The sequence below is a fragment of the Tursiops truncatus genome, chromosome 2 (assembly GCF_011762595.2).
Source record: "Tursiops truncatus isolate mTurTru1 chromosome 2, mTurTru1.mat.Y, whole genome shotgun sequence".
Lineage (NCBI taxonomy): Eukaryota > Metazoa > Chordata > Mammalia > Artiodactyla > Delphinidae > Tursiops > Tursiops truncatus.
The window spans coordinates 93,116,635-93,141,148 of NC_047035.1; the positions used below are offsets into that span (position 1 = coordinate 93,116,635).

At 36.7% G+C, this 24,514-nt stretch overlaps 1 protein-coding gene and 1 long non-coding RNA gene across 13 annotated transcripts in view; one reads left to right on the forward strand and one right to left on the reverse strand.

Annotated features, from left to right (window-relative positions):
* The window catches only part of LOC141278014 (uncharacterized), a 69,156-nt gene extending 64,207 nt beyond the window's left edge, over positions 1-4,949 (reverse strand). The window contains exons 1-2 of the long non-coding RNA XR_012330104.1: positions 4,815-4,949; positions 2,320-2,433 (exon numbers count right to left, since the gene is read on the reverse strand). This is a non-coding gene — a long non-coding RNA (uncharacterized lncRNA). The remainder of the gene's footprint in view (positions 1-2,319; positions 2,434-4,814) is intronic.
* A 169-nt stretch (positions 4,950-5,118) lies between these two features.
* The window catches only part of AP4E1 (adaptor related protein complex 4 subunit epsilon 1), a 105,698-nt gene continuing 86,302 nt past the window's right edge, over positions 5,119-24,514 (forward strand). For 9 of the 12 annotated variants that reach the window (XM_073800992.1, XM_073800990.1, XM_073800991.1 and 6 more), the window contains exons 1-7: positions 5,119-5,268; positions 7,488-7,559; positions 10,498-10,621; positions 14,323-14,396; positions 16,575-16,696; positions 19,302-19,461; positions 21,029-21,195. In XM_073800992.1, coding sequence (XP_073657093.1) covers positions 5,119-5,268; positions 7,488-7,559; positions 10,498-10,621; positions 14,323-14,396; positions 16,575-16,696; positions 19,302-19,461; positions 21,029-21,195 — 869 coding nt within the window. Of the gene's footprint in view, positions 5,269-6,373; positions 6,558-7,487; positions 7,560-10,497; positions 10,622-14,322; positions 14,397-16,574; positions 16,697-19,301; positions 19,462-21,028; positions 21,196-24,514 lie in introns of those variants that run through there. The other 3 variants (XM_073800993.1, XM_019929452.3, XM_019929488.3) reach the window with 3 other exon arrangements.

The following is a 24,514-nucleotide window of genomic DNA, read 5'->3' on the forward strand; positions in this document are numbered from 1 at the left end:
TGCAGGGGCTTCTCATTGTGCTGGCTTCTCTTGTTGCGGAGCACGGACTCTAGGTGCGCAGGCTTCAGTAGTTGTGGCATGTGGGCTCAGTAGTTGTGGCTTGCGGGCTCTAGAGCTCAGGCTCAGCAGTTGTGGTGCATGGGCTTAGTTGCTCCGTGGCATGTGGGATCTTCCCGGGCCAGGGCTCAAACCCATGTCCCTTGCATTGGCAGGCAGACTCTCAACCACTGTGCCACCAGGGAAGCCCTGCCTCTCTCTTATAACAACATTTATGATGGCACTTAGGGCCCACTGGGATAATCCAGGATAACTTCTTTATTGCAAGATCCTTAATTTAATCACATCTGTGCAAGTTTTACTATATAAGATAACATTCACAAAGTCCAAAGATTAGGATATGACCATATCCTTGGGAGACAGTACCAGCCTACCACAGGTTGGTATGCTGTTTGAAGTTTATGAAGAAAACCTGGTCTCACACAGATATGTAGTTCAGGAAAAAACAGTATTTTAATAGCCTTTTCAAATAATTGTGGATGTTCTTCTTTGATACCATACCAAAACTCAACAAGCAGTAGTTTCTTAAAGGTTTGTTGCAATTTTAAATTATATCAGTGAACTTTTTGTATAGGGTTACATTAAAATCATTGGTCTATATTCATTTTAAATAGATCTTCAGTCCATGCATAATTTTATAACATCATGCATTGATCATTTGGAAAATATTGTTTCATTGAGTTATACAGATCTTCTGAATACTGACACTTTTAATTATACACTGTCAAAAAATAACATTCATTGATATCACCACTGATCTTGTCAGAACAGTTCTTACATATTAGAGATTACTAGACTCCTGGTAGCAGATACACATTTTTCAAAATTCCAATTTACTCTTGAAAGTTTGAATTTTATTAGTGGTAATGAATACTGTCAGTTATTTCTCTTGAGGCAACAGACTCACTGCTCATTTTCAAGAAAGCCATTGTTTGTTAATCATTATTTCAATTAAAATTGTATTCCATGAAGAAAAGTGGCTGGTTCCGCTTTCAAGTCAAACTGCACCAGTGCTTTTCCTTGAGAAACCTTGGTTACGTGTCAGAACTGCTTTATGTGTACTCCCCATTTTGTCACACACAGTATTTAAAAGAAATGTACTCAAGGGTTGATATTTAATAAAATTAAAAATTCTTACTGCTTCATTAAAGATATTCTTTTGTGAAACTGGCTTTTTTTAAAAATGTGAGTGTCAGTGGTGAAGAGTACAGTTGGGAGCCTCTGCCTTGATTTGTGCCAAGATGCCAGCAGTTTTGCCCAGTATCGCTTTTATACAATTAGTGCAAATATCAGCACAGTTGTTCCAGAATAAACTATGAAATTAAAAAAAATTGTACAATGTTTTATTTCAGCATCACTTTAGTTTATTGCCAGGCATTTATACAGATCTTCAAGTATTAGCTGGTGCTGCCACCTGACAGATACAAGCAAAGCAACAAGACTAGCTACATCTATAATTATATAATTTTTGTCCATCTTAAAGACAGTATAATTCTGCAGATAGGATATTCACCCAGTCTTTATGTTTGCAATGGAATTTCTAATTTGGTGAGTTACTGCATCTTTGGAAAACAGCACTGCCATGATTTCTTTGACTTATTTTTCATCTAGCAGACATTCACTCAGTAATGTACAGGCTTTATTAGTCTTTCAGCTATCGTATGCCCTTCTCCAGCCAGTACAGTACAATAATTTAACCTGTAAAATGCTTCAGCTGGTTTTTCATTTCTACTTTGAAAAGTGGTAACAAAAAAAGCTTTGGCTTTTAAAGAGGTTATCATTTTAATTTTTTATTTTTTCTAATTTTTTATTTTTTTTTAGGTTATCATATTTTAAATATTCAATTTTCTTTAAACTCTGAATGATTGGTCTCAAAATGATGCCTCAACCTACCTGGCACCATAATAGTGCTTGAAAATATTCTGTTGAATAAGACAAAATAAGGTAAATCATTAACATCTCTGGGCTTCCCTGGTGGTGCAGTGGTTGAGAGTCCGCCTGCCAATGCAGGGGATACGGGTTCGTGCCCCAGTCCGGGAAGATCCCATATGCCATGGAGCGGCTGGGCCCGTGAGCCATGGCCGCTGAGCCTGCGCATCCGGAGCCTGTGCTCCGCAACGGGAGAGGCCACAGCAGTGAGAGGCCCGCGTACCACAAAAAAAAAATAAAAATCATTAACATCTCTAACATCGAGGAAAAGAAATAAGCTTTTGTCACATTTTCCTTTCTTATTTACAGTTTCACCCAGATTATTCCCTTTACCTGACTCAGAATCCTTTGATATTGATGTCAATATCATATTTTTCAGCATCTTTAGATGTGGGAGATTGAGAAAGCAGGTCTTCTAATCTCCCTCTTGTGAATCAATGAAAGAATCTAAAATAAAAAAAATTATAAACAAAATTTTATTTTAGAATAAAAGATTAAATTCTAAAAAGTAACAGTTTTGGAAAAAATTTAAATATTTAGAAAAGTTTTCAATAAATTAAAAATATTCTTCCAAAACAAGTAAACAAAATGAACTTTTTTCTTGTGTTTCTACACAGGCACAAGGAGAATTTAGGGATTTCAAAATACCATTTATTAGATGATTAAATGAGGAGAGATAAGTATAAATGAATGTTGACAAAATTCTTTCTTAGGGAGAAATGGAAACTTTTATTTGAGCCAACTGAGGATTACCACCTGGGAGACAGTCTCTCAGAGAGCTCTGAGAACTGTTCTGAAGAGGTAGAGGGGGAGGCCAGTAGTATATGTGACTTTGGCGTAGGGGTATGTGCAATCAAGTATTCATTCACCTTGGTAGAAAGTTACTGCTATTTCCGAGGAACAGATATATTAGTTAATGGTTTTAGTGCTTTTCTAAGTATAAGAAGATGCTGGGTTCATAAAATTTTCTCCTAAAAATATCTCACTATCTGAGGGCCAGTTCTGTCAGTTTTCCAGAGCACAAAGTGCCTCATGCTGAATTCTTTTCAGGGTATATTGTAGGTCAGCAACTACAGCGGCTGATGACTTGATTTTTGTATAACTGGATGATAGGTAACATTCTTTATTTTACAATCCCTTCCCTTTTGGTCTTACTTTTGACTAAGACTTGGGAGTCATTTCATGACCAATTTGTCCCATGGTGCTAGGAATGCTCATTCCCAGGTCAGACAAGGATTTCATTGATATGCTCCTCACTGTGCTATTACTGGACTAGGCCCTGTTAACAGTAATCAAAAGCCTCTGTACTGCCTGTCTTACTAGTCTGTTACGGTCCAGGAAACGGTTCCATCTTGTTGCTTCTTCCCATATTTGGAGTTACACTATTAAGATCATTGATCTTATAGGACTATATATTTGACCAATAGTTTCAAATCACCTAATCATCATTAATTTTATCTGAGGCTCAGCCACACATTTGGTGATGCAAAAAAACAATAATCTTATAAAATACGTGGAATACAAGTAACGTTCTAAGTAAATATTTAAGCTAAGAACTTCCACTAGGTGTGGCCCAGTATCTCCCCAGGTTATCTGACCAGCCTGTTGTGCACCATCCACTATCTTTAAGGGAAATGATATACTGGCATTGTACATAAAGTCCACCAAAGTTGTCTGCACATACAAGGTGAGTGGTGGAGCACTGTGATCCCTTACAGGATTGAGAAAGGAATGTTGTCTTCTAAGAGTTACATGGCTGGAGCCAGAAGAAGGAAAACTGATCTTTACGGCTGAGCAGATACTTCTGCCATTGGGGAAGTCTGGTTAATGCATGACGCAGATGCACAATGAACACTAGAGGGGAGAGAGGAGGCCCAAACGGGTGGAGAAAAATTTTATGTCTAAATTTCTCATCTTGCCTTAAAATATGAATTTTTATTTCATCATAAAGATAGCTTGTAAGAACACACTAGAAGTACTGAGGACAAACTGAGTTAAACTCTGAAAACTTATACCCTAAACCTTAGACGAATCTATAAAATACAAGAGTAGTACTCAAGCACACACTTCATCAGTCAGTTGAGAGGTTCTAAGTCCTCTATCTTGAAAACTTCTCTATATGCTCTGGAGAGGATAAGAGTGAAAACAACAAATAACATTTAAGTAATATTATGAATATAATTTTGACTTCCTGGATCCTTTGTTAGGGTCTCCTTCAGAACTCACCAGACCACATTCTCAAAAGCACTGCACTAGATTCTGTTCTAGATGGAAGCTGAGGTGACAGCAATGAATAAGACAGGGAGATACATATTTATGTAGTGGCAACTGCCATCAGTTCTAGAATGGAAAAGAACACAGCGTTGTGAGAGGATAGGACTGCGACCTGCTGGGCAGGAGCAGGGGGTCTGGGGGGCGCGGGGGTGGCCAACCGACCACTTCCCCTTCCTGGCTGCCTCCCCAAACCCCAGGAGAAGGGGGGCGGAGGGGAAGAGGCAGTGGCCAAGAGTCCCCCGTACGCGGCGGGCGCTGAACCCAGTAGGTTGAATCCACAGGACTGCCGCGCCGTCATTCAACACCACCAGGGTCCCCGGCACCGCCAGGGCCAGGGCCGCGCGTGGCGCCGGGGCCCAGCATCGATTCCGCCCCTCCGAGTGCGGCCGAGGGAGGTGGGCGGATTGCCGGTGGTCCCCCAGACAGTGAGAGGCCGCCGAGAGAGGGCCAGGAATGGCCACCTCCCCGTGCGGTCTCGGGCAGCGCGGAGGCGGCCAAAGGGAAAGGGAGACTTTTGCGGCCGAAGTATAAGAGGGACAGACGGCAGCGGCTACCTCAGGAGGACCCAGAGAAGCTCGGGACGGAGGGGTTGCCGTCGAAACCGGGAGCGTCCGGCCCTTCTGCTCCTCCAAAGGAGGACCACGTCCACACAGGCTTGGCGCGCTGTCTTTCGCTTGCGGACTCTCGCGCCCTCCCGCGGCGTCTCTCTAGAACGACACTGTGCTTGTCCGCGCAGAACGCGAATAAAGATTTCTTTTTCAGACAAACAGGAAGTGCCTACGGTGGCCGGGGAGGCGGCGGGGCAGGGCCTGGGCATGAGGCCGGGCGGTGAGCGGAGCGCGGGTGGCGGCGGCGGCGATGAGCGACATTGTGGAGAAGACGCTGACGGCGCTGCCGGGACTCTTCTTGCAGAACCAGTCGGCTAGCGGGCCCGCGGCCGCCAAGGCGTCCTTCTCCTCCCGACTGGGCGGCCTGGTCCGCGGCATCACCGCTCTCACCTCCAAGCACGTAGGTGTTTTCCGGGCCGGGAGGTCAGGGGCGCCTCGGGGAGGCCCCCTCGCTGGGAGGCTCCGGTCCGGCGGCGAGCCTCCGGGGCTGGCATGAGGCGTGTGTGTCTGTCGGTCCTGGCGTCTGTCCGGAAGCGTCACTTTGCTGCCCGGACTGACAGCTGGGAGGCCGGGTTTCCACGGTTGGCCCTGACACTGACTCATTATTATCTGGGGCAGATATCTTTAATCTTTGAGCCTCCGTGTGTTTCTTGAACGTTGACATAACGGAGTACCAATACATATTTCATAGGTTGTTTCGAGAGTTAGATGAGACATCGAGCGTGTGAAACTACCAGGTGCCATGGAAATGTCAGCATTATTCTTCTAAAAAGTTTCTTTCGCACTCGGGTTCTTTCTGGCTCCCGGTTCTTTCAACTGCTAGATGTCATACGCTAGAACAGACCCTGCCATTTGAACCTGTTGTTCAGTATATTTGGGGAGCTTGAGGTTCTTAGGTTAGACCTACGGGTTGGGCAAAGAAAAAGCATAATTCTCCCCAAATGCACTATTTGCTGAGTAAGTCTCTGCCTCAGATGGGCTTTGAAAACGAGCAGTTATAATGGAAGTTTTTAAGTTCCCACAGACTTTTCAAAGCTTCAAGGATTTTGTATCTTAAAAAAAGATCATGTGGTAGGTCAAAATCTGTTCAAAAGATATTTGTGGAAGAGACTATGTGTTAGACCCTAAAGAAACAGTGTAAAACACATTTCCTTTTCCCAAGGAATTGGTCCTTCATCTTGGGCTTAAGACAGCTGTAAGCAGTATACAATGAAATATGTGTTAGGAGAGAAGAAAAGACAGAGAAGGTTTTTCTTCAAAGTGCTCTTTGGGTTTAAAAACGTTCTTTTTTAAACTGAAATAAGATGATGTACTGGGGAGGATATGCTTCACATTCAAAAATCACAAAAAAACAATTATTTGTAGACTTGATATTGCTTGTCTTAAAATTTTGTCCTTTGCTAGTTTTTATGAGGTGGCTGAATGAAATAAAATATTTTTTTTTTTTTTTTTTTTGCGGTACGCGGGCCTCTCACTGTTGTGGCCTCTCCCGTTGCGGAGCACAGGCTCCGGACGCGCAGGCTCAGCGGCCATGGCTCACGGGCCCAGCCACTCCACGGCACGTGGGATCTTCCCGGACCGGGGCACGAGCCCGTGTCCCCTGCATCGGCAGGTGGACTCTCAACCACTGCGCCACCAGGGAAGCCCAATACTTTTGGTTTTAAACTGCAGTTTGAAACTGTACATAAGGTATCTAAATGTAGCTGTACTTCAGTAGCATTGTTAATTCTTGGTTAGTCACCTAATGGGCACCTGCTAATTCAATGTGTAATTTAAAGATAGCATGATATTCGTCAAAATTGGGGTCAATTTTCAAGTGCTTAAGGAGGTGAAATACAATGCAGACAGTAGAAGTAACCATATTAGTGTATTTATTATGTGTGTGTGAAAGAGAGATGGGAAGTGAGGGAAAGGATCCAAAGAATAAGGAAAAAAAGGATAGGGAAGAAGAGTATAGTTTAAGGGGAAAAGAACAGTTTCTGTTTCTGCCTTCTTACCCTGTTTCTGTATTCCATGAAGAAGGAGAAGTTGTGAGAACCTTATTCTGGGCCACTACATAAAGAATTGCTTTTCTACTTTCTCTCCACTGTTAATTTTTTTTTTTTTTTTTTTTTTTTTTTTTTTTTTTTGGGTTCGCGGGCCTCTCCCTGCTGTGGCCTCTCCCGTGGCGGAGCACAGGCTCCGGACGCGCAGGCTCAGCGGCCATGGCTCACGGGCCCAGCCGCTCCGCCGCATGTGGGATCTTCCCGGACCGGGGCACGAACCCGTGTCCCCTTCATCGGCAGGCAGACTCTCAACCACTGCGCCACCAGGGAAGCCCCTCCACTGTTAATTTTTTTAAAAAAGGTTTTCTGCTAACCCGTCCTTAAGGGGACAGTAACTGAGTGAAGAAAAGAGGAATGGTGAGTTAGCATGAAAATATTTATTCTTTCCAGGAATGATTCTGAGAGTTGGAGAAATGCCTGTAGGCAAATCTTAAGTGCATAATTTTTGTAACTCTCCTTTAAAATAATGTATCTTTTTTATTGAAAATATTATAAGTTACATTTTCCCTTTAAAAATACTGTTACAGTTTAAAAAGATGGTTATTCATGCATTCAAATATTTTCATTTTTTCAGGAGGAAGAGAAATTAATCCAGCAGGAACTGAGTAATCTGAAAGCAACTGTTTCTGCTCCTACTACAACTCTGGTAAGTTTGCATAGTCAGTGCCAGCACATTTTGAATTTGAAATCTGGTCCACTGTGGACTCAGTAGTGGCATTAATTGATCAGTTGCTAAAATCTAATTTATCACAGTCAAGATCAGTTATGGATGGTAACAAGTCAGACATTAATTTTAGCCTTTTATTGCTGACTGGCTGCACCAGAGCAAGACTTGCTTGACTGTTGTCAGTTCAGTGCCAACATGATGATAGTTACATAAATGTGGGACTCCTGGGACCCCAAGGCTGATCCTATTGTTTTAATGTTGTGCACTGGGAGAAGGTTAGGACACATCATTTAAAATAATATTTTCAGGGGACTTCACAGGTGGCTCAGTGGTTGGGAGTCTGCCTGCTAATGTAGGGGACATGGGTTCCATCCCTGGTCCAGGAGGATCCCACATGCCATGGAGCAGCTAAGCCCATGCACCACAACTACTGAGCCCGTGCGCCACAGCTACTGAGGCCCGCATGCCTTAGAGCCTGCACACCGCAACTACTGAGCCCACCTGCTCTAGGGCCCACGTGCTGCAACTACTGAGCCTGCGTGCTGCAGCTACTGAAGCCTGCGCTCCTAGAGCCTGTGCTCTGCAACAAGAGAAGCCACTGCAATGAGAAGCCTGCGCACCGCATCAAAGAGTAGCCCCCGCTCGCTGCAACTAGAAAAAGCCCGCGCACAGCAACAAAGACCCAACGCAGCCAAAAAAAAAATAAAAAAAAAAAAAAAAAAAATAGTATTTTCAGACCTGAATTGATATATTGTAAATCTCTCATTTTACTGTTACATCTTGGAATATAGGTTGGCTGACAAGGTAGAAAAGTGATATTCTTGCTGTAAAACTGAGTATATTGCACAATAGCTAAATCAGGATCTAGTTTTTAAAAAACTTGGTTCCATATAATTTGATTTTCAAACAGCATTCATTCAGCAACTATTTAAGCTGTGACCACCATATGCAGACCACTGTAGGACTGTGGGACTGTCCCTACATAGTTAGATTAAGGCCTACTTTTTTTTGCTTTTAATTTTTATGTGGTTTCAGATAATGAGATTTTTCCAAGCAACGTTTATTCAGGAAATATTTTGTGAGTGCCTTCTTTGTGTAAGTTGCTGTGGAATACACTTCTAATAAAAATATTGTGGTGATCATTTTGCATGAATACATGATTATGTATGTGAATAACACTTGTAAAGTCTGAGAGAATGTATATATTTCCTTTTATGGTCATAATAATATGTGGACAAATGAAACTCAAAACATAGTTAATGGGACCTATGCGTGTATGTGTATATGTATGTGTATGTATAGATATGTATATGTTTTTATGTGTATGTATAAAATCACTGTGTGTTATGATACTTGATAGAAATGTTACAGAGAAATGGCTTCTCTCTTTTCATTTAGTTTGATTTCCATTTTCTATAATTGGCATCAGTAAATACAGTTTTCATGTTACCAGGCATAAACCTGGTGTTGACAGAATTAAGATAAGTAGGTAGAAGTTAGGGAGCCAGAGTTTGAAGGAAGATTTTATAATATTTATGGTCATCCAGCTCTGGGCATACTTTACAGAATAGTCTGTCCCTGAGGTGGTCATGTAGAAGTTGGATTATAATTTGTTAAAGAAATCTTTTAGAGTGAATTCCTGCATTGGGAAAAGCATTTTCTTCTCCAAAAATAAGAGAATAATAATGTAAATGCAATAGAATTTTACTTAAAGTCCATAATGACTTTTGAAAAACTATGAGATAAAATGTTACAAAATCAGGGTTGATACTTAATGGCTTAAATGAACACTTTCACTCATTGATGTAGAAGCCTTTGAAGAGGCTTCCAGTATACTTTAAGCTTGTTTTCTCAGTGTTTAGTAGTTTTAATTAATGAGCTGATGGATTAACTTTTATTAAACACAAGGGACCTAAATTAAATCATTAAACATTATTCCCTTAAGATTTTCCTATGGTTTATTTTTAAACTCTTCATATTTACATGTACGTGTGTGTATATATATATATATCTATAAAATCTACTCTCTGTATATAATATATATGAAATATTAAATGTTATTCTTTAAAACATTTTATTTTACTGTTTCTTAAGCATTTTGTGATTCAGTAATCCTGTAATATGTCAACCTAATTAATTTTTAGATATTAAAATAGTCTGAGCTTTTCTTATTTTGAAACACATTTATATTTTAAATTGTTGATTAAAATTTGCTATAAATATTGATGCAGATATTCTCATACTAAGAAAACAGATTTATAGAATCTCTTAAAACAAGCTATTAGCTCGTGTTGTAAATATTGAAAGATCCAGTTAAGTTAAATATTAGAATGATTATACCATTAATGAAATCATAATAGTTGTGAGAATTGTTGAAAAAGTAATGCTTATAAAACAAACTATCGCCTATTATAATATAGCACAGTAATTCTGAAGAAACTCCAGGTGCAATTTAGTCTTTAAATGTGAAAAATATTTTCATTACAGAAATTATTACCAACTTGTGGGAACTGTATGGATGCTTTCATTTGACAAAGTATGTTAAAATGATGTGGTACATTCTAGAAGCCACGTTAGGGTACCACGAGTGAAATTTTGTCTGAGGACCATGTGTGTCACATTATAACCAAATTTTATGCGAGGGACACCTAGAATTAGAAATAGCTGCGTTTGATTTATTTTGTATTGTTGCCAGTAACAAAATATTGAGATAATTTTACTAAAATGTGTACTGTTGGTAGTTAAATTTGGGAGAAACTCTTTATTTATAAAGTCTGACTTTGGGTGATTAATTTATATATGTTATTTCTTCAGTGCCAGGATTAAAGAACTCTCCTATTAAATGATTACAACATACTAAAAAAAACATCAAAGGATTCTATTTATTTATACTGTTACTGGATATTTTGTTTTTCAGAAAATGATGAAGGAATGTATGGTGAGACTTATATATTGTGAAATGCTTGGATATGATGCTTCCTTTGGTTACATACATGCAATCAAGTTGGCACAACAAGGAAACCTTTTAGAAAAAAGAGTAGGTATGTATGTGTTTAAGACTTTTGCACTTAATGTTGTCCTTAAAGTTCTGGCTATTATATAAAGTGAATGGTGGCAGGTGTGTAGTATGTTTTTAGAACACTGCCTTGTGATTTCCAAAGCTTTAAAAGATAACACTTCAAAAACTCACAGCCTAAAATGGAATTAATTTTCCTGATTCATAGCATTTTGGAGTTATAGAAAAGATGAAAAATTGCCTGTTCTTGTGATGGTGGTTAGATGACTTTGTCAAAATTCATTGAACTATATACTTAAAAGGGTGAATTTTCTTATATGTAAATTATACCTCAGTAAAGCTGATTTTAAAAGGTCTGTATAACCTTATCAGTTTAATGATAAGGGATGATTTTTTTTTTAATAAATAAAAACTGAAATTGACTTGAATAATTTTCGATATCCTGCTTCTAGTTTCACAATTGTTAACTATGAGGATTTGAGGTATCTTTTAAAAAATTTTGTTTCTATAATCAACCTTTAAGTCTATTAGGAAAACAAGGACTTAAATCTTGTATTCATATATGTACAGCTTTATATCGGAAACTTAAGAAGGAAGCACTTTAGAATAATATAGGAGTAAAACATGTTCTTTATTCAAAGAAGTTGATAGTGTCATGTTGTCAGGGACCAACATTCTTCTCAAGTTATATTGACCTGTGCTGTCAGATGATGGGTACGGCGTGGGAGATGTCTTGGTAAAGACTCTGAGACTATATGAACACAGTATTCCACTTGTTGAATCTCACTCCACCGAAAATACTCTTTTGTCTTCTAGATTTGTTACATTCTTCCCTCCAAGTAGAGTGTCCTCTGGCATCCTGTCTCTCCCTTTCTGTATTCCAAACCAAGTTTTAACTCTTCTGTGATCTCTCAGGTGGCTCCTACCATCTGTTGTCTTATGGTGTTTGTCTTTTCATGTCTTTTCCAAACTAATTCTGAGATCCCTAACAACAGGAAATTTAGAAAACAATAGATAGTCTATACTTTGTACATCTGTTGCTGTATTTTGCTTTTTAGACTTTCATGTAATTTTTCCATTTTCCATTAAATTTTATTTTTATTATTTTATTGGTTTTTTTGGCCACGCCACGCGGCTTGTGGGATCTTAGTTCCCCGACCAGGGGTTGAACCCAGGCCATGGCAGTGAAAGCACTGAGTCCTAACCACTGGATCGCCAGGGAATTCCCTAAATTTTATTTTTAAAATATGTAAAAATTACATATGTAATTTGTAATTTATACATGGTCCAAAAGTTAAGACCTGATAAAAAGGTATAGTCAGAGAAATTTCATTTTTATCTCTAACCCCTCTACCAGCTTTGCCCCTTACCCCATGGGTAACTATTTTCATTAGTTTCTGATTAATCTTTCCATTGTTTCATTTTGAAAAAACAAGCAAATTCATGAGTACACACTCAAATACTGTCTCTTACACAGAAGATAGCATGCTACAGAGATTACTCTGCACCTTGTTTTGACATCTTTATACTTTTATACAATTGCATAGTTTTCAGTGGGCGGATGGATGTACTGTAGTATTTTCATCTAGGTCCCTATTGGTGGATATATGGGTAGTTTTTATTTTTTGCTCTAATAAATAATGTTGCCGTGAAGGACCTTGTATGTGGGTTATTTCATAGTTACAGTGACTAAGGAAACCTCACAGTCATTTTTACTGAGATTCATGATCTTCCTTAGGAAAGTTTTTTATTGACACCTAGAAAGACATGTATGTGGGTATCAGATATTCTTTATGTGTGCTAATGAGTGGAAGTTTTTTTTAAGGTAGCATTTAAATTTTTTATGCCTTTACTCCAGTACCGTTGCCTCATCTACTCTCCTGAGATTTCTAAGGCTAGCTTTGGTGCTTTCTCTGATGGATAATGCATTCTTATTTTTCACATGAATACTGCTGAGTAAATAAATCTCAGTACCCACTAAGTCAGGAATTATGTTAGGTGCTTTATCTTGTGAGATGTTATTTCGTTTGACGGAGGAGAAAACTGAAGCTCAGAAAGGTCAAGTCAATTTTCCAAGGTCATAGAGCTACTAAATGGTGAAGCCAGAATATAAACCCAAGTTTCTATGAGTCAAAGCCTGTATTCCTATCCTGTACCTCAGTCTTAGTCATATCAAATGTATTCTATAATCATAGTTGTTATTCTTTGTTTTCCTGAAACCTTTAAAATTTTTTGAATCACAGAATATCTTTTTCCCTGTTTCCTGATTATCAAAACAGTTTCCTTGTTTTCCCTGATTGTCAAAATAGGATATTCTTTTTAACAGATAGAATTAAGATTTCATAAGGTTTTGAGGTGGTCTTTGGATTAGTTTGTTGATCTTAGTTCTTGTATCTTGATATTGGTGACTTGAGAGGGGGTGATATCTTAGCTGAACAGATGTAATCTGATAAGACCTAATTTCTGCTTTAAATGCTGTCTAGGGTTTTTCTCTTTCCTGGTCCTGGTTTGTTCTTTTTTGTCTCTCCTGATTGTGGGAGTGATAGCTCTGCTCCTCTGACCTTCAGTGAAGATGTTGCAGTGGATCATGCTGCTACTCCTTGGCTATGAGAGCAGGAAGTTTTTAACAGTTTTCCCATCTTCCCCAACAGACACATTATGGATGCTGGGTAGTAATAGGGATAGTTAACACTAGAATTCCTAATAAAAAGGCTGGAAGAATTGAGAAGAATGAAAAACAATGGGGATGGGAGTCAGGGAATAAGGTCTTAAAGTAGACTGTGTGAGAGGCAGAATAACATAGGGGTTAACAACATGAACTAACTCCTACTGGCTGGGTTGTAGTCTTGGCTCCACCATGTAGTAGCTGTAGACCTTGGGCAGTTATCCTTTTGGGGCCTCATTATTATATTGGGGATAATAATAATATCTGCCTCATAGAGTTGTTGTGAGGATTAAATGAGGTGAGACTTGTAATGTACTTAACCCACAGTAACTGTCTAACAAATGTTATCGAAATTAAGGGTGACAGGAAAATGACATGGAGCATCTAGATTCCATGCACATGGTATTTGTCAGTGTATTAATGTACTTCCTCAATTTTAAGTTGTATTTTTTAATATTTTGATATTATTAAAATAAAAGTACTTAAGTAAATGAGTACATTTAATGTGGTAGACATTGTTTCTTTCCTCAACAACTTTTATTCATTCAATAGTTTATCGTCAAATTGAGAAAATAAGGTATTGTTTATGGCTAATAGATGATTTACATCATATGGATTGGTATCAGGTAGCTCATTCAGTAATACAAATAGCTAGTAACTCACTATTTATTAACTGTAGTAGCTATTAGTTTTTAAATAATTATATTTGGCTATAAGACAGAAAATGTATTGATTGATTGTGTAGAGATTTGCACAGAAGATGGAAGGCATATATTCCTAATGTCATTTACAGGACTTTAAGTTGGTGCACATAGCCTCTTTTCCATTTCAGTTACATCCTGTGAAATACCTGATTGTGAAAGACTTCAGGATGAAGAACATCTGAAATCTTCCTTACTGAATTTTTTGAACCTTGTTATTTTACTATTTGTTTTTATATTTACCTGTAACTGGTATCTTTGACACTTAAATTTTGGAATATAGTATTGCTTTGTTTAACTTTTTGGGAAATGTTAATTTTTGGCAGGTAATTATGAGACTTTTCCTCTCAAATTTTATAGGTTATTTGGCTGTTTCTTTATTTCTACATGAAAGTCATGAACTGTTGCTTCTCCTTGTGAATACAGTTGTAAAGGTATTGTATTGTGTGCTGGTTAATATGAAGTCTTAAATTATTCCTTCAGGCATCTGACATTTCTCATCAATCATATTAAATTAGGTATTTTTCAAAGAAGGTAGGCTTATAGAATGGGCTTAGAAAGATCTTTTATATCAGTTTCTGCATCTGTAAAATGAGGATAATAATAGAACTTAACCAAGTTGTTAGGGTTAAATGAAACACTGTAGAGAATAATAGTTGCTACTGCTGCTGTTATTATTGTTTCATTTAAAAAAGCAGAGTTAACGAAAATAAACTCAAAATGGTCTAAAGACCTACATGTAAGACCTGAAACCATAAAACTCCTAGAAGAGAACATAGGTGGAACACTCTTTGACATAAATTGTAGCAATATTTTCTTGGATCAGTCTCCTAAGGCAGAAGAAAAAGCAAAAATAAACAAATGGGACCTAATTAAGCTTAAAAGCTTTTGCACAGCAAAGGAAATAATTGACAAAACAAAAAGACAGCCTATGAAATGGGAGAAAATATTTGCAAATCATGGGACCGACAAGGGGTTAATATTCAAAATATACAAACAGCTTATGCAACTCAATATCAAAAGGAGACAAACAACCCTATGAAAAAATGGGCAGAAGACCTGAATAGACATTTTTCCAGAGAAGACATGTCGATAGCTAACAGGCAATGAAAAGATGTTCAACATCACTAATTAGAGAAATGCAAATCAAAACCACAATGAGGTATCACCTCACTGAGAATGGCTATCATGAAAAAGTCTGTGAATAGCAAATGTTAGTGAGGATGTGGAGAAAAGGGAACCCTTGTACACGGTTGGTGGGAATGTAAATTGGTCAGCTACTGTGGAAAACAGTATGGAGGTTCTTTAAAAAACTAAAAATAGAACTACCACATGATCCAGCAATTTCACTCCTGGGTATATATCTGGAAAAAATGAAGACACTAATTTAAAAAGATACGTAACCCCAGTGTTCATAACAGCACTATTTACAGTAGCCAAGACATGGAAGCAACCCAAGTGCCCATCAGCAGACAATTGGATTAAGAAAATGTGGTATATATACACAATGGAATATTATTCAGCCACAAAAAGAATGAAATACTGCCATTTGCAGCAATGTGGATGGACCTAGAGAATACTATTGGAATTAAATATTAGTAAATAAGTCAGAGAAGGACAAGTACTGTATGATATCACTTATATATAGAATCTAAAAAATAATACAAATGAATGTATATGCAAAACAGAAACAAACTCACAGACATAGAAAAGACACTTGTGGTTACCAAAGGGGAGAGAGGGAGGGACAAATTAGGAGTATGGGATTAATAGATAACAAACTACTATATTTAAAATAGATAAACAAGGACAGCATAGGGAATTATACCCATTTATCTTGTAATAACCTATAGTGGAGTATAATCTGCAAAAATACTAAATCACTGTTCTGTACACTTGAAACTAATACAATATTATAAATAAGTATACTTCAGTAAAAGAATACATTAAAAAAAAAGCAGAGTTGGAATTATAACTCAGATCTCCAGACTCTTAGTCAGATACATCTTCCATGCTGTTGTCTTTTTCTCTAGGATCTGTTTTAAAGGGATGTGATATAAACTGAATAATTAAAGTCTTTTAAATTCTGAAAGTCAGTTTAAAGAAGAACAGAGTTTAATTGGGTAACTGAAATGTACAGATAATAAAAACACAATTTAATGCATACACAGTATTGTTTCCTGTTAAACGTTTAAACAAAATTGGTAATGAAGTATAATTGAATTGTTGAGCTTTTTCATGTTTATCTTGTTTCAGTCTTTTGATATGTGAGAGAGTGAGTGTGTGTGGGTGTGTAGTATCAATACTTTCTGAATTAAGTTATATACTCTCTTAAGTTTACTAGTAGCTTAAACTTTTGCAAACTTTCAAAAACGTAGTTTTGGGTTCTGTTAGAACGGTGTGTAAACTTTGTGCTTATGTAAGTATATATGAATGCATGCATTTTATCATATATATTCAAGAATTGCTTCCTTTTAGGTAAGCCTAAATGTACAAATTAATTTAAAAAGTTAGTAGAAAACTATTAAGTGTGTAGGACCATTGCAATGTTGAGCTCAATGTCCCTAGATTCAGAATTTGCACTGAATGTTTTCTTTGCTTAATAATGTTAGGACTTGCAGAGCACTAACCTAGTAGAAGTATGTATGGCACTTACTATCGTCAGCCAGATTTTCCCTCGAGAAATGATTCCAGCTGTTCTTCCATTAATAGAAGATAAACTTCAACATTCGAAGTAAGTAAATTCTTTTTGGATAGGTGTCTGCACTATGTATTTCAAAAGGAAAATTTATACTCAGAAGTTTATTCTAATTTTAACTTAATGCTACCAGGATAGAGGATATTCTTTGACTGCCAGGTATAACGCAAAAATCCCTGATATTTGTCCTTTATTGTCCTTTATTTTTATGTGGGTTTAGAAAAATGTTAGGCAACTTTCTAAAGTTAAACTGAGAGTCAGTGAGGCTTAGCATCAGGAATCCTTGGCTTTCTTCCCACTTCTTCTGCTAACCATCAGGGGTCCTGTTTTTCTCTTGGCTATATGGGGTTGGTGGAAGATCCTTAGTTCTCACAGAATTGTTTTGAGGATAAAGTGAAGTAATGGAAAACACATGGAAATGGTTCAAGTGCTATGAACATAGACCTTCAATGTATTGGGGATGCTTTATATCAAAACTGCAGCTTTCAAATTCTGTTTTATAGCAGAATATATCCAAATGAACCTTAACTTGTATTTTGCTAATCTTGTATGATTCCTTAACTCTCTCCTTCTCAACTTGATTACTTTTTCACCACATTTGGAATTATTTTGTTTTTGACCAAGCCCCTTAACTTCATAATCTTTAAAGTTAGGGAAAAGTTTACAGTCACTTGCCATTTTTCCTTTGTGATTGCAGTATTTTAGTTATATATACATTTTTGATAAAAGATTTCTTTTGTTACTCATAATATTTCATATGCTTAAGTCAGTATTTTTAGTGTTCTAAGATTTTAAAATGTTGTTTTATGGTTTGTGTTCTTTAAATCTCGGACCATGAATATTTCAGCTAAAAATGATAGCTTTTTCTAAGAATTATGGAATAACTTCAGAGATTTTTCAGACTTGTAATATTTTGTTTATATCAAATCTGTGTTTAGAACAAATGATGGGTATGGAAAATTAATTACTGGAAATAAAATATTAGCCTTTCTTAGATAATTAGAGGTTGATATGATCACAGCAGAGCATATTTTTATGAAATTTTTCCATACCACCACTGTTTTGTGGTAGCCATACTTATCCTTTGTATGAAATCTTTCAAAGAATTGAATTTTTTCCTTGTTGCTTCCCATTTACCCTTTCAATTTTTTCCTTATTGCTTCCCATCTACTGTCATTTCAAGTCTTGGCCTTTCCTGTCTTCTACCAGTTAGAGTTTAGACTTTCTGAAACTCTGCTTTTGCAATCATGGCCATACCTAACTCCATGCTATGGAGTAAAGAGCTAAAGACAGAGCTGTGGGACAGAGCTACAGATAAACCAGTAGATATCACAACGAAGCTATGAGACAGGGCTTGGACTCGACGTTTGAATCCCTGGTTATATTTCAGCACGCCAAACTCACAGCCCGAATCCAGGTTTTTTGATATCTTGTGTTATTGCCAACACTTTGGGCCAGACCTAGGGATTCCTGAGCCTGTTCAGAGTTTGTATTCTTTTTCCTCACCTCATTTACTTACTCTCTCCTGGAACTCATATTGGTTAATGCCCAATAGCAATACATTGGGATATAGTTTACAGTTACTGTAGTATTAATACTAATGGCAAATCTTTTGTTAATCTGCTTTTCTTTTTATGTGAAAAGAATTTTCCAGCATGACATAGTTTACCTAGGAAGATAGTAGGTTGCTTGTTAATGCAGAGGCTGGGTGGCCATTTGTTAGGAATCTTATAAAAAGTATTCTTGAGTGAAACACAGAGGATTGCATTGAATAATCTCAATTTTGAGATTCTATGATTTTAGGTAACAGAAATACATATTAAGGAACCCTGAAAATAAATACTTCTGTACTGCTGTTGTGGGCACTGCCAGCATAGTCTGCTGAACTATGTGGACTATGTGGAAATAGGCATAAGAGACAAAAACAAAGAATATAATTCCTTGGAAACTACATTATGTTCACAGGATAGCAACTCTTTATTTTTGCTTCTTGTGTGCTAGACATTATCTGTTACAAATGAAGTGCAAGACTTGTGTATACTTTCCTCTTCATTGTAATGAGGTTTTTGAAACATGAGCTGGGCAAGGAGAGGAGTAACATCTCTTAATGTAAGTCCCCCTTATACTCCTCTGCCCCCCCCCCAAGTATTTGGAGTATGTTTGCCCATGATGTAAAAACGAAATATGAAAAGCTAGAATGTTAAGGAGACTTTTAATATTGATGAAGAGACTGTTTAATGTTATTGGCAGAAATTACCTCTCACTCATTTAAATTTACTGTTGATTCTTTTCCCAATTTCTACAGATATGGCTTTCAAAAATGGAATTAGGGAATTAACGAATTTATCTTTCCTGGTTGGTTTTGGTTTCAAAAGTAATATATGCTTGTTACCAAAAAATTTTATAACTAGAGAAATATATAACATGGACAGTTAAAGTCTCTTGAGGTCTTACCTCCTAGAGATAACTACTTTTATAGTTTGGTAGATTAGAATAAAAAATTAATAATAAATGTGTAATTCTTTCTTTTTAGCTTCAGGTAACAGCTGGTATTTTACAATCATCTGGTCCATAATCTTTTCAAACTAATAAATGTCTGATAATTCAGATGGTTTATTTAGATTTTATTTTTTATCTTTAGGGAGATTATACGAAGAAAAGCTGTCCTAGCATTATATAAATTCTATCTTATCGCTCCTAATCAAGTACAGCATATCCATATTAAGTTTCGGAAAGCACTTTGTGACAGAGATGTTGGTGTCATGGCTGCATCCTTGCACATATACCTTAGGATGATTAAGGTAAGTTGGCATTTTGAGCAGGTACTGAGTAGCTACCATTAGAAAAATGTAATTATGTAATTAAAAGAAAACTCATATTTTTCAGTAAAATGCTTAAGTCACATTTAAATTTGTATTATTGACACTTTAATAGTAATTTTTGCATGTTGTTGATCGCATGAGTTGTAGACAAATTATAGATTTAGTCTTTTTTTATGCCTAAAATTTTTTCATGTTATGAAAGAAGCATGGAAAAATGGTAGCTCTGGAAAGTGGTTGAAATTTTCAGATTTGTGGTTTTTCAAGCAGTGCCTCCCTTTTATACAACGTCATGGGATACATATAACGATTTATAGAAATGAGGAGAGCTGGTGGAGAACGTGCAAGGCATAGTCTACAGTGTTGACTCCATACGTTGATACTGTGTTGGAGGAGGAAGGGGGGTTGGATACTATGGTAAAAAATTTTTCTAAATGATGATACGGGTTTATACTAATTCAACCCCAGTGTATTGCCTGAAACCCTTTGTGTCTGAAAGTATATACTTGTGAGAGATTTCATCATACATCATAATGAAATGGAATATGCTGTTGAAATCAATTAAAAATTACAGAAACTGAAGGTTGTCTTTACTTTTATGCATTGTGTGCTCCAAAATAGTGTGGTATAAATAGATAATTGATATTAAATCTTATTTTTCCTCTAACATTTATTAAACTCTGAAAGAGCTATTTTTCCCTTCCAAAAATTTGTCCTTGATACACAGTAAAAATTACAATGAAGAGTCTAACATTCATTTTGAGGAATGTGTATTTAATTTCCCCAGTTCAGGCAGATGGTTACTAGACCTATAGTGGTGATCAATTCGTAATATACATAAATGCTGAATCACTATGTTGTACACCTGAAACTAATATAGTATTGTATGTTAACTACACTTCAGTTAAAAAAAATAAGATGAAAAAAAAATTTCCCCAGTCCAAGAGATTAGTCAGATAGATAATCAAGGCATACTCATTCAGAATCACAAATATGTTTAAATACTATAGAGTTAATTAATTTTTGATAAGCAGGCTTACTGATTTTGGGGGTTTTAAATGTTTGAGTAATTTTGGCTATGCTCTTCCACCTGGAACATATTTAGTTCAATCACATGAGAAGTCTTTTGAAAACAAAATTCAGAGATTGGAAACAGACCTTGGTTTTCATCAAAAGTAGAGGTATTACTGCTTTTTTCAGTATGCCAGTTCTTTTCAATTTTTGCTTTAATTGCTGATACTAGCTTTTAAAGGTTCTAAGATGTAATTATAGAACTTTGGAAATGTGATTAAACTGTATAGGAAGTAGGAAGTGGTGGAAGCTTTTTGGGGCATGATTCAGCTCTGGATCTGGTAGCCAGAGGAGTTTCATGGTGGAAGACATTACACAGTTAGAGGACTGTTTCTTTAAATATGAACATGGAACTTCTTAAGTGAGCATGTATTACGTTAGATTCTATATGGCATTTCAACCAGGTCTATTTTATTTTTAAGACATTATTATTAACAGAAAGTTTTTTGTTTTGCTTTACTTTGTTTTTTGGATGTAGGAGAATTCATCTGCATATAAAGACTTGACTGGGAGTTTTGTAACAATTTTGAAGCAAGTGGTTGGAGGAAAACTCCCCGTAGATTTCAATTACCACAGTGTACCAGCACCATGGTTACAAATTCAGCTGTTGAGAATACTAGGACTTCTAGGAAAAGATGATCAAAGGTAAACTATTCTAGGTAAATTTGGTAGGCTTTAGTCATCTAGAGGTTTCATGATAAACCAGCTTCTCCCAATGCTTAATTGACTTAATAGTGATAAATAAGCCACTATAAGAAGTGTAAAAATTCAGGTTGCTGGGATAATCCTGGCTCTCTGCTTATCTCAGTCCTACTCACAGTGCAAAATACCTTTGAAGCTCCATATGTTCCATGAAACTTTCTTAACCATTCTAGTTTGGGGCTTGGGAAACTTTTTTATAAAGGGCCAGATAAATATTTTAGGCTTTGTGGGCTATATGTTGTCTATTGCAACCATTTAATTTTGCTGTTGTATAGAGCTCAAAAGCAGCCATAGATAATATGTAAATGAATGAGCACAGCTATGTTCCAAAAAAACTCTTTAAGGACATTAAAACTTGAATTTCATATAATCTTTTTGTGTCATGAAATATTATTCTTTTGATTTTTTTCAACCACTTAAAAATGTAAAAAAACCATTCTTAGCCTGTAGCCAATACAAAAACAGGCATCTGGACAGATTAGGCATGCAGACTATAGTTTGCTTACCCTGTTGCTCTAATTGGAACAATTCATTTGTTTGAATTACTCTTTTAGGCAGTAATTTTATTAAACTTTATGGGTGCCTTTCCAGTTACTTATATTTTTGTAACTTTTAATTTTGCTGTAGTTTTTCAAGCTTACGGAAAAATTCCAAGAATAGTACAGGGAGCTCTCTCTACCTCTGTTCATCAATTATTTGTATTTGCTTTATCATTCTTTCTCTCTCTGTGTGTGCATGTGTGCACACCTGTTATTTTTATTTAAGAATTTTTTTTAAACTGTTCAAGAGCAACTAGATTTGGTCCCCTTGAGAGCAAGGACCATGGCTTGAGCCCCTGATGTGTTTCTGTCTTGAGAAAATACTGTTGATCAGGTTCTGACTTTAGAGATGTGGTTTTGTTTTATACAGTAGGGTACAATTTATATGCTAATCCTTTTTTTAAAAATTTTATTTATTTTTGGCTGCATTGGGTCTTCGTTGCTGTGTGTGGGCTTTTCTCTAGCTGCCACGAGCGGGGGCTACTCTTTGTTGCAGTGCACGGGCTTCTCATTGCAGTGGCTTCTCTTGTGGAGCATGGGCTCTAGGGCCCACGGGCTCAGTAGTTGTGGCACACGGGCTTAGTTGTGGGATCTTCCCGGACCAGGGCTTCCCTGCATTGGCAGGCGGATTCTTAACCATTGCGCCACCAGGGAACTCCTATATGCTAATTCTTTAGTCTCATTTTACTAAGGGATTGTCCTCTAGGCTATTATTCCTCCTAGTAATGTCTCCTCAGTTTCATGTCAGCATCCGTCTTTGGTGAGCTCCTGATGAGCGCTAACTGGGCTATATCACTCTTGGTGTTGCTATTTTACTTTTTTCTATGTTTATGAATCTCAACCTTGATTGAAACCTAGGGTGAAAACCTGGAGTTGATGGAGCAGACACACACATTGGAAATGTTTGTCCTATTGTGGAGCTCTAGTTGGAGTTCACTAGAATTCTGTTTTAAAACCATGAATTTCGTAGTAATGCATTCAGACCTCACTGGTCCAAAAGGATTTAATGCCATCATATGTTGTCAGGAAGTAACTTTGGAGGCATTTAGTGAATTTACTAAATTCATTAACTCATTGTCTTCCTTCTTTCCTTCATGGATGAATTTGAAGAATATGTACAAAGATGAGTATGTTGAATAGAGTTCAGAGAGGTCAGTTGAATAGAAATTAGGCTTAATTAAATGAATAAAGAGTAGAACTCTCTTATAATGTTATGGAACATTAGAATGTTCGTTCCCTCCTTTGTTGTTTGAACTCTAATAAGATTTTATGTTAACGTATATTTCTTAAGTTATGATTAGCTCAATGTGGCAAAGTAAAAATGTTAAGTTATTTTATAACAGGATTCTAACGTATTTAATTGAAAGAATTAACTTACTGGAAAAATCTCTTATATTTATGGTCTTTTATATGTATTGTTTGAATATTTTCTTGTGTTTTATAGCATTCTGCTTCTTAGGTTATTAACATTTAGCTCAATCATGTCTGCAAATGTTTCCACATTTCATGTGGTTAATTATGACTCTTATGCCAGACATTGGCTTTTAAAATTGGGCAACTATACCATAATCTAAGTGTAGTATTACCAAATTTGGGGAGGGAAGGATTTGTAATGTCTACTATACGGTTGTTGTCTGTGCAAGAAATCCTTACATAATAAAATGAGGAATTTTAGGATATGGTTCTGGATTCTCACTGGATATTTATACTTTAGTTAAGATGCAATAGAAGTACATGCATTTCATATTGAGTTTTACAGCTGTATATTTGGGAAAAAAAGACATTTTCTGAGAAAGTTGTAACATACATGATATGAAATTTGTATAGCCCCAGATTATTTTCATCTTTTTGTTTGTTTTATAGTGTAGTTTCTCTGCAAGAAACAACTGTGTATTCTGTGGGTCGGGGTTTTTTCTGTTGTTGTTGTTACTTTTTTTTTGGCTACGCCACGTGACCTATGGGGTCTCAGTTCCCCGACCAGGGATTGAACCTGTGCCCCCTGCATTGGAAGCGTGGAGTCTTAACCACTGGACTGCCAGGGAAGTCCCTGGGTATTCTGTTTTGATGGTGCTTTTTTCTATTAGTGCTTTTTGAGTTTACAAAACATACAAAAATATCAGCTGAGAAGCCATAGTTTTCACATTGGCCTCTTGGAGAGGACTTTTCCTTGGAGAAAAGGCTTGGTGGCAGAGTGCTAGGGCTCTATAAAACACTGCATTTTTGTATAGTATCTACCTCAACCCAGTAACTATAACTGTAATCAGTGACCATAAAGACATAGGAATGGTTTTAATCTGTTAATTCCACAAAATATAATTTCTTTATATTTAACATAAATGAAAGTTAAAATTTTCTTTCTGATGAACCTGGTGCTGCTCAAAGAAAGACTAGTATTTGAATATTTTTTAAAAACTAAGTGTTTGAAATACAGATAATATACTGTCTGGAGTAATCTGGTTATGTAAAGTATTAGTGTAGTAACTTTAAACAGGTAGAAATATTATATTATGAAGAAAATTATAAAAGATAGCATGTTCAACCAAACAAAAACTTATTTGTTAAGTAGGTACAGATTGAGGAAAGAGTTGATTGACTTATCTCTTCATTGACTAGTCAGCTTTGATAAAGCAGGAAGTTAAACTCATGAAAAAGAACAAATGGAATCTTTAAGAAGTGAAATTCCCAATTCATAAAATGAATTTCTTTCACTTCTTTTCTGTAGA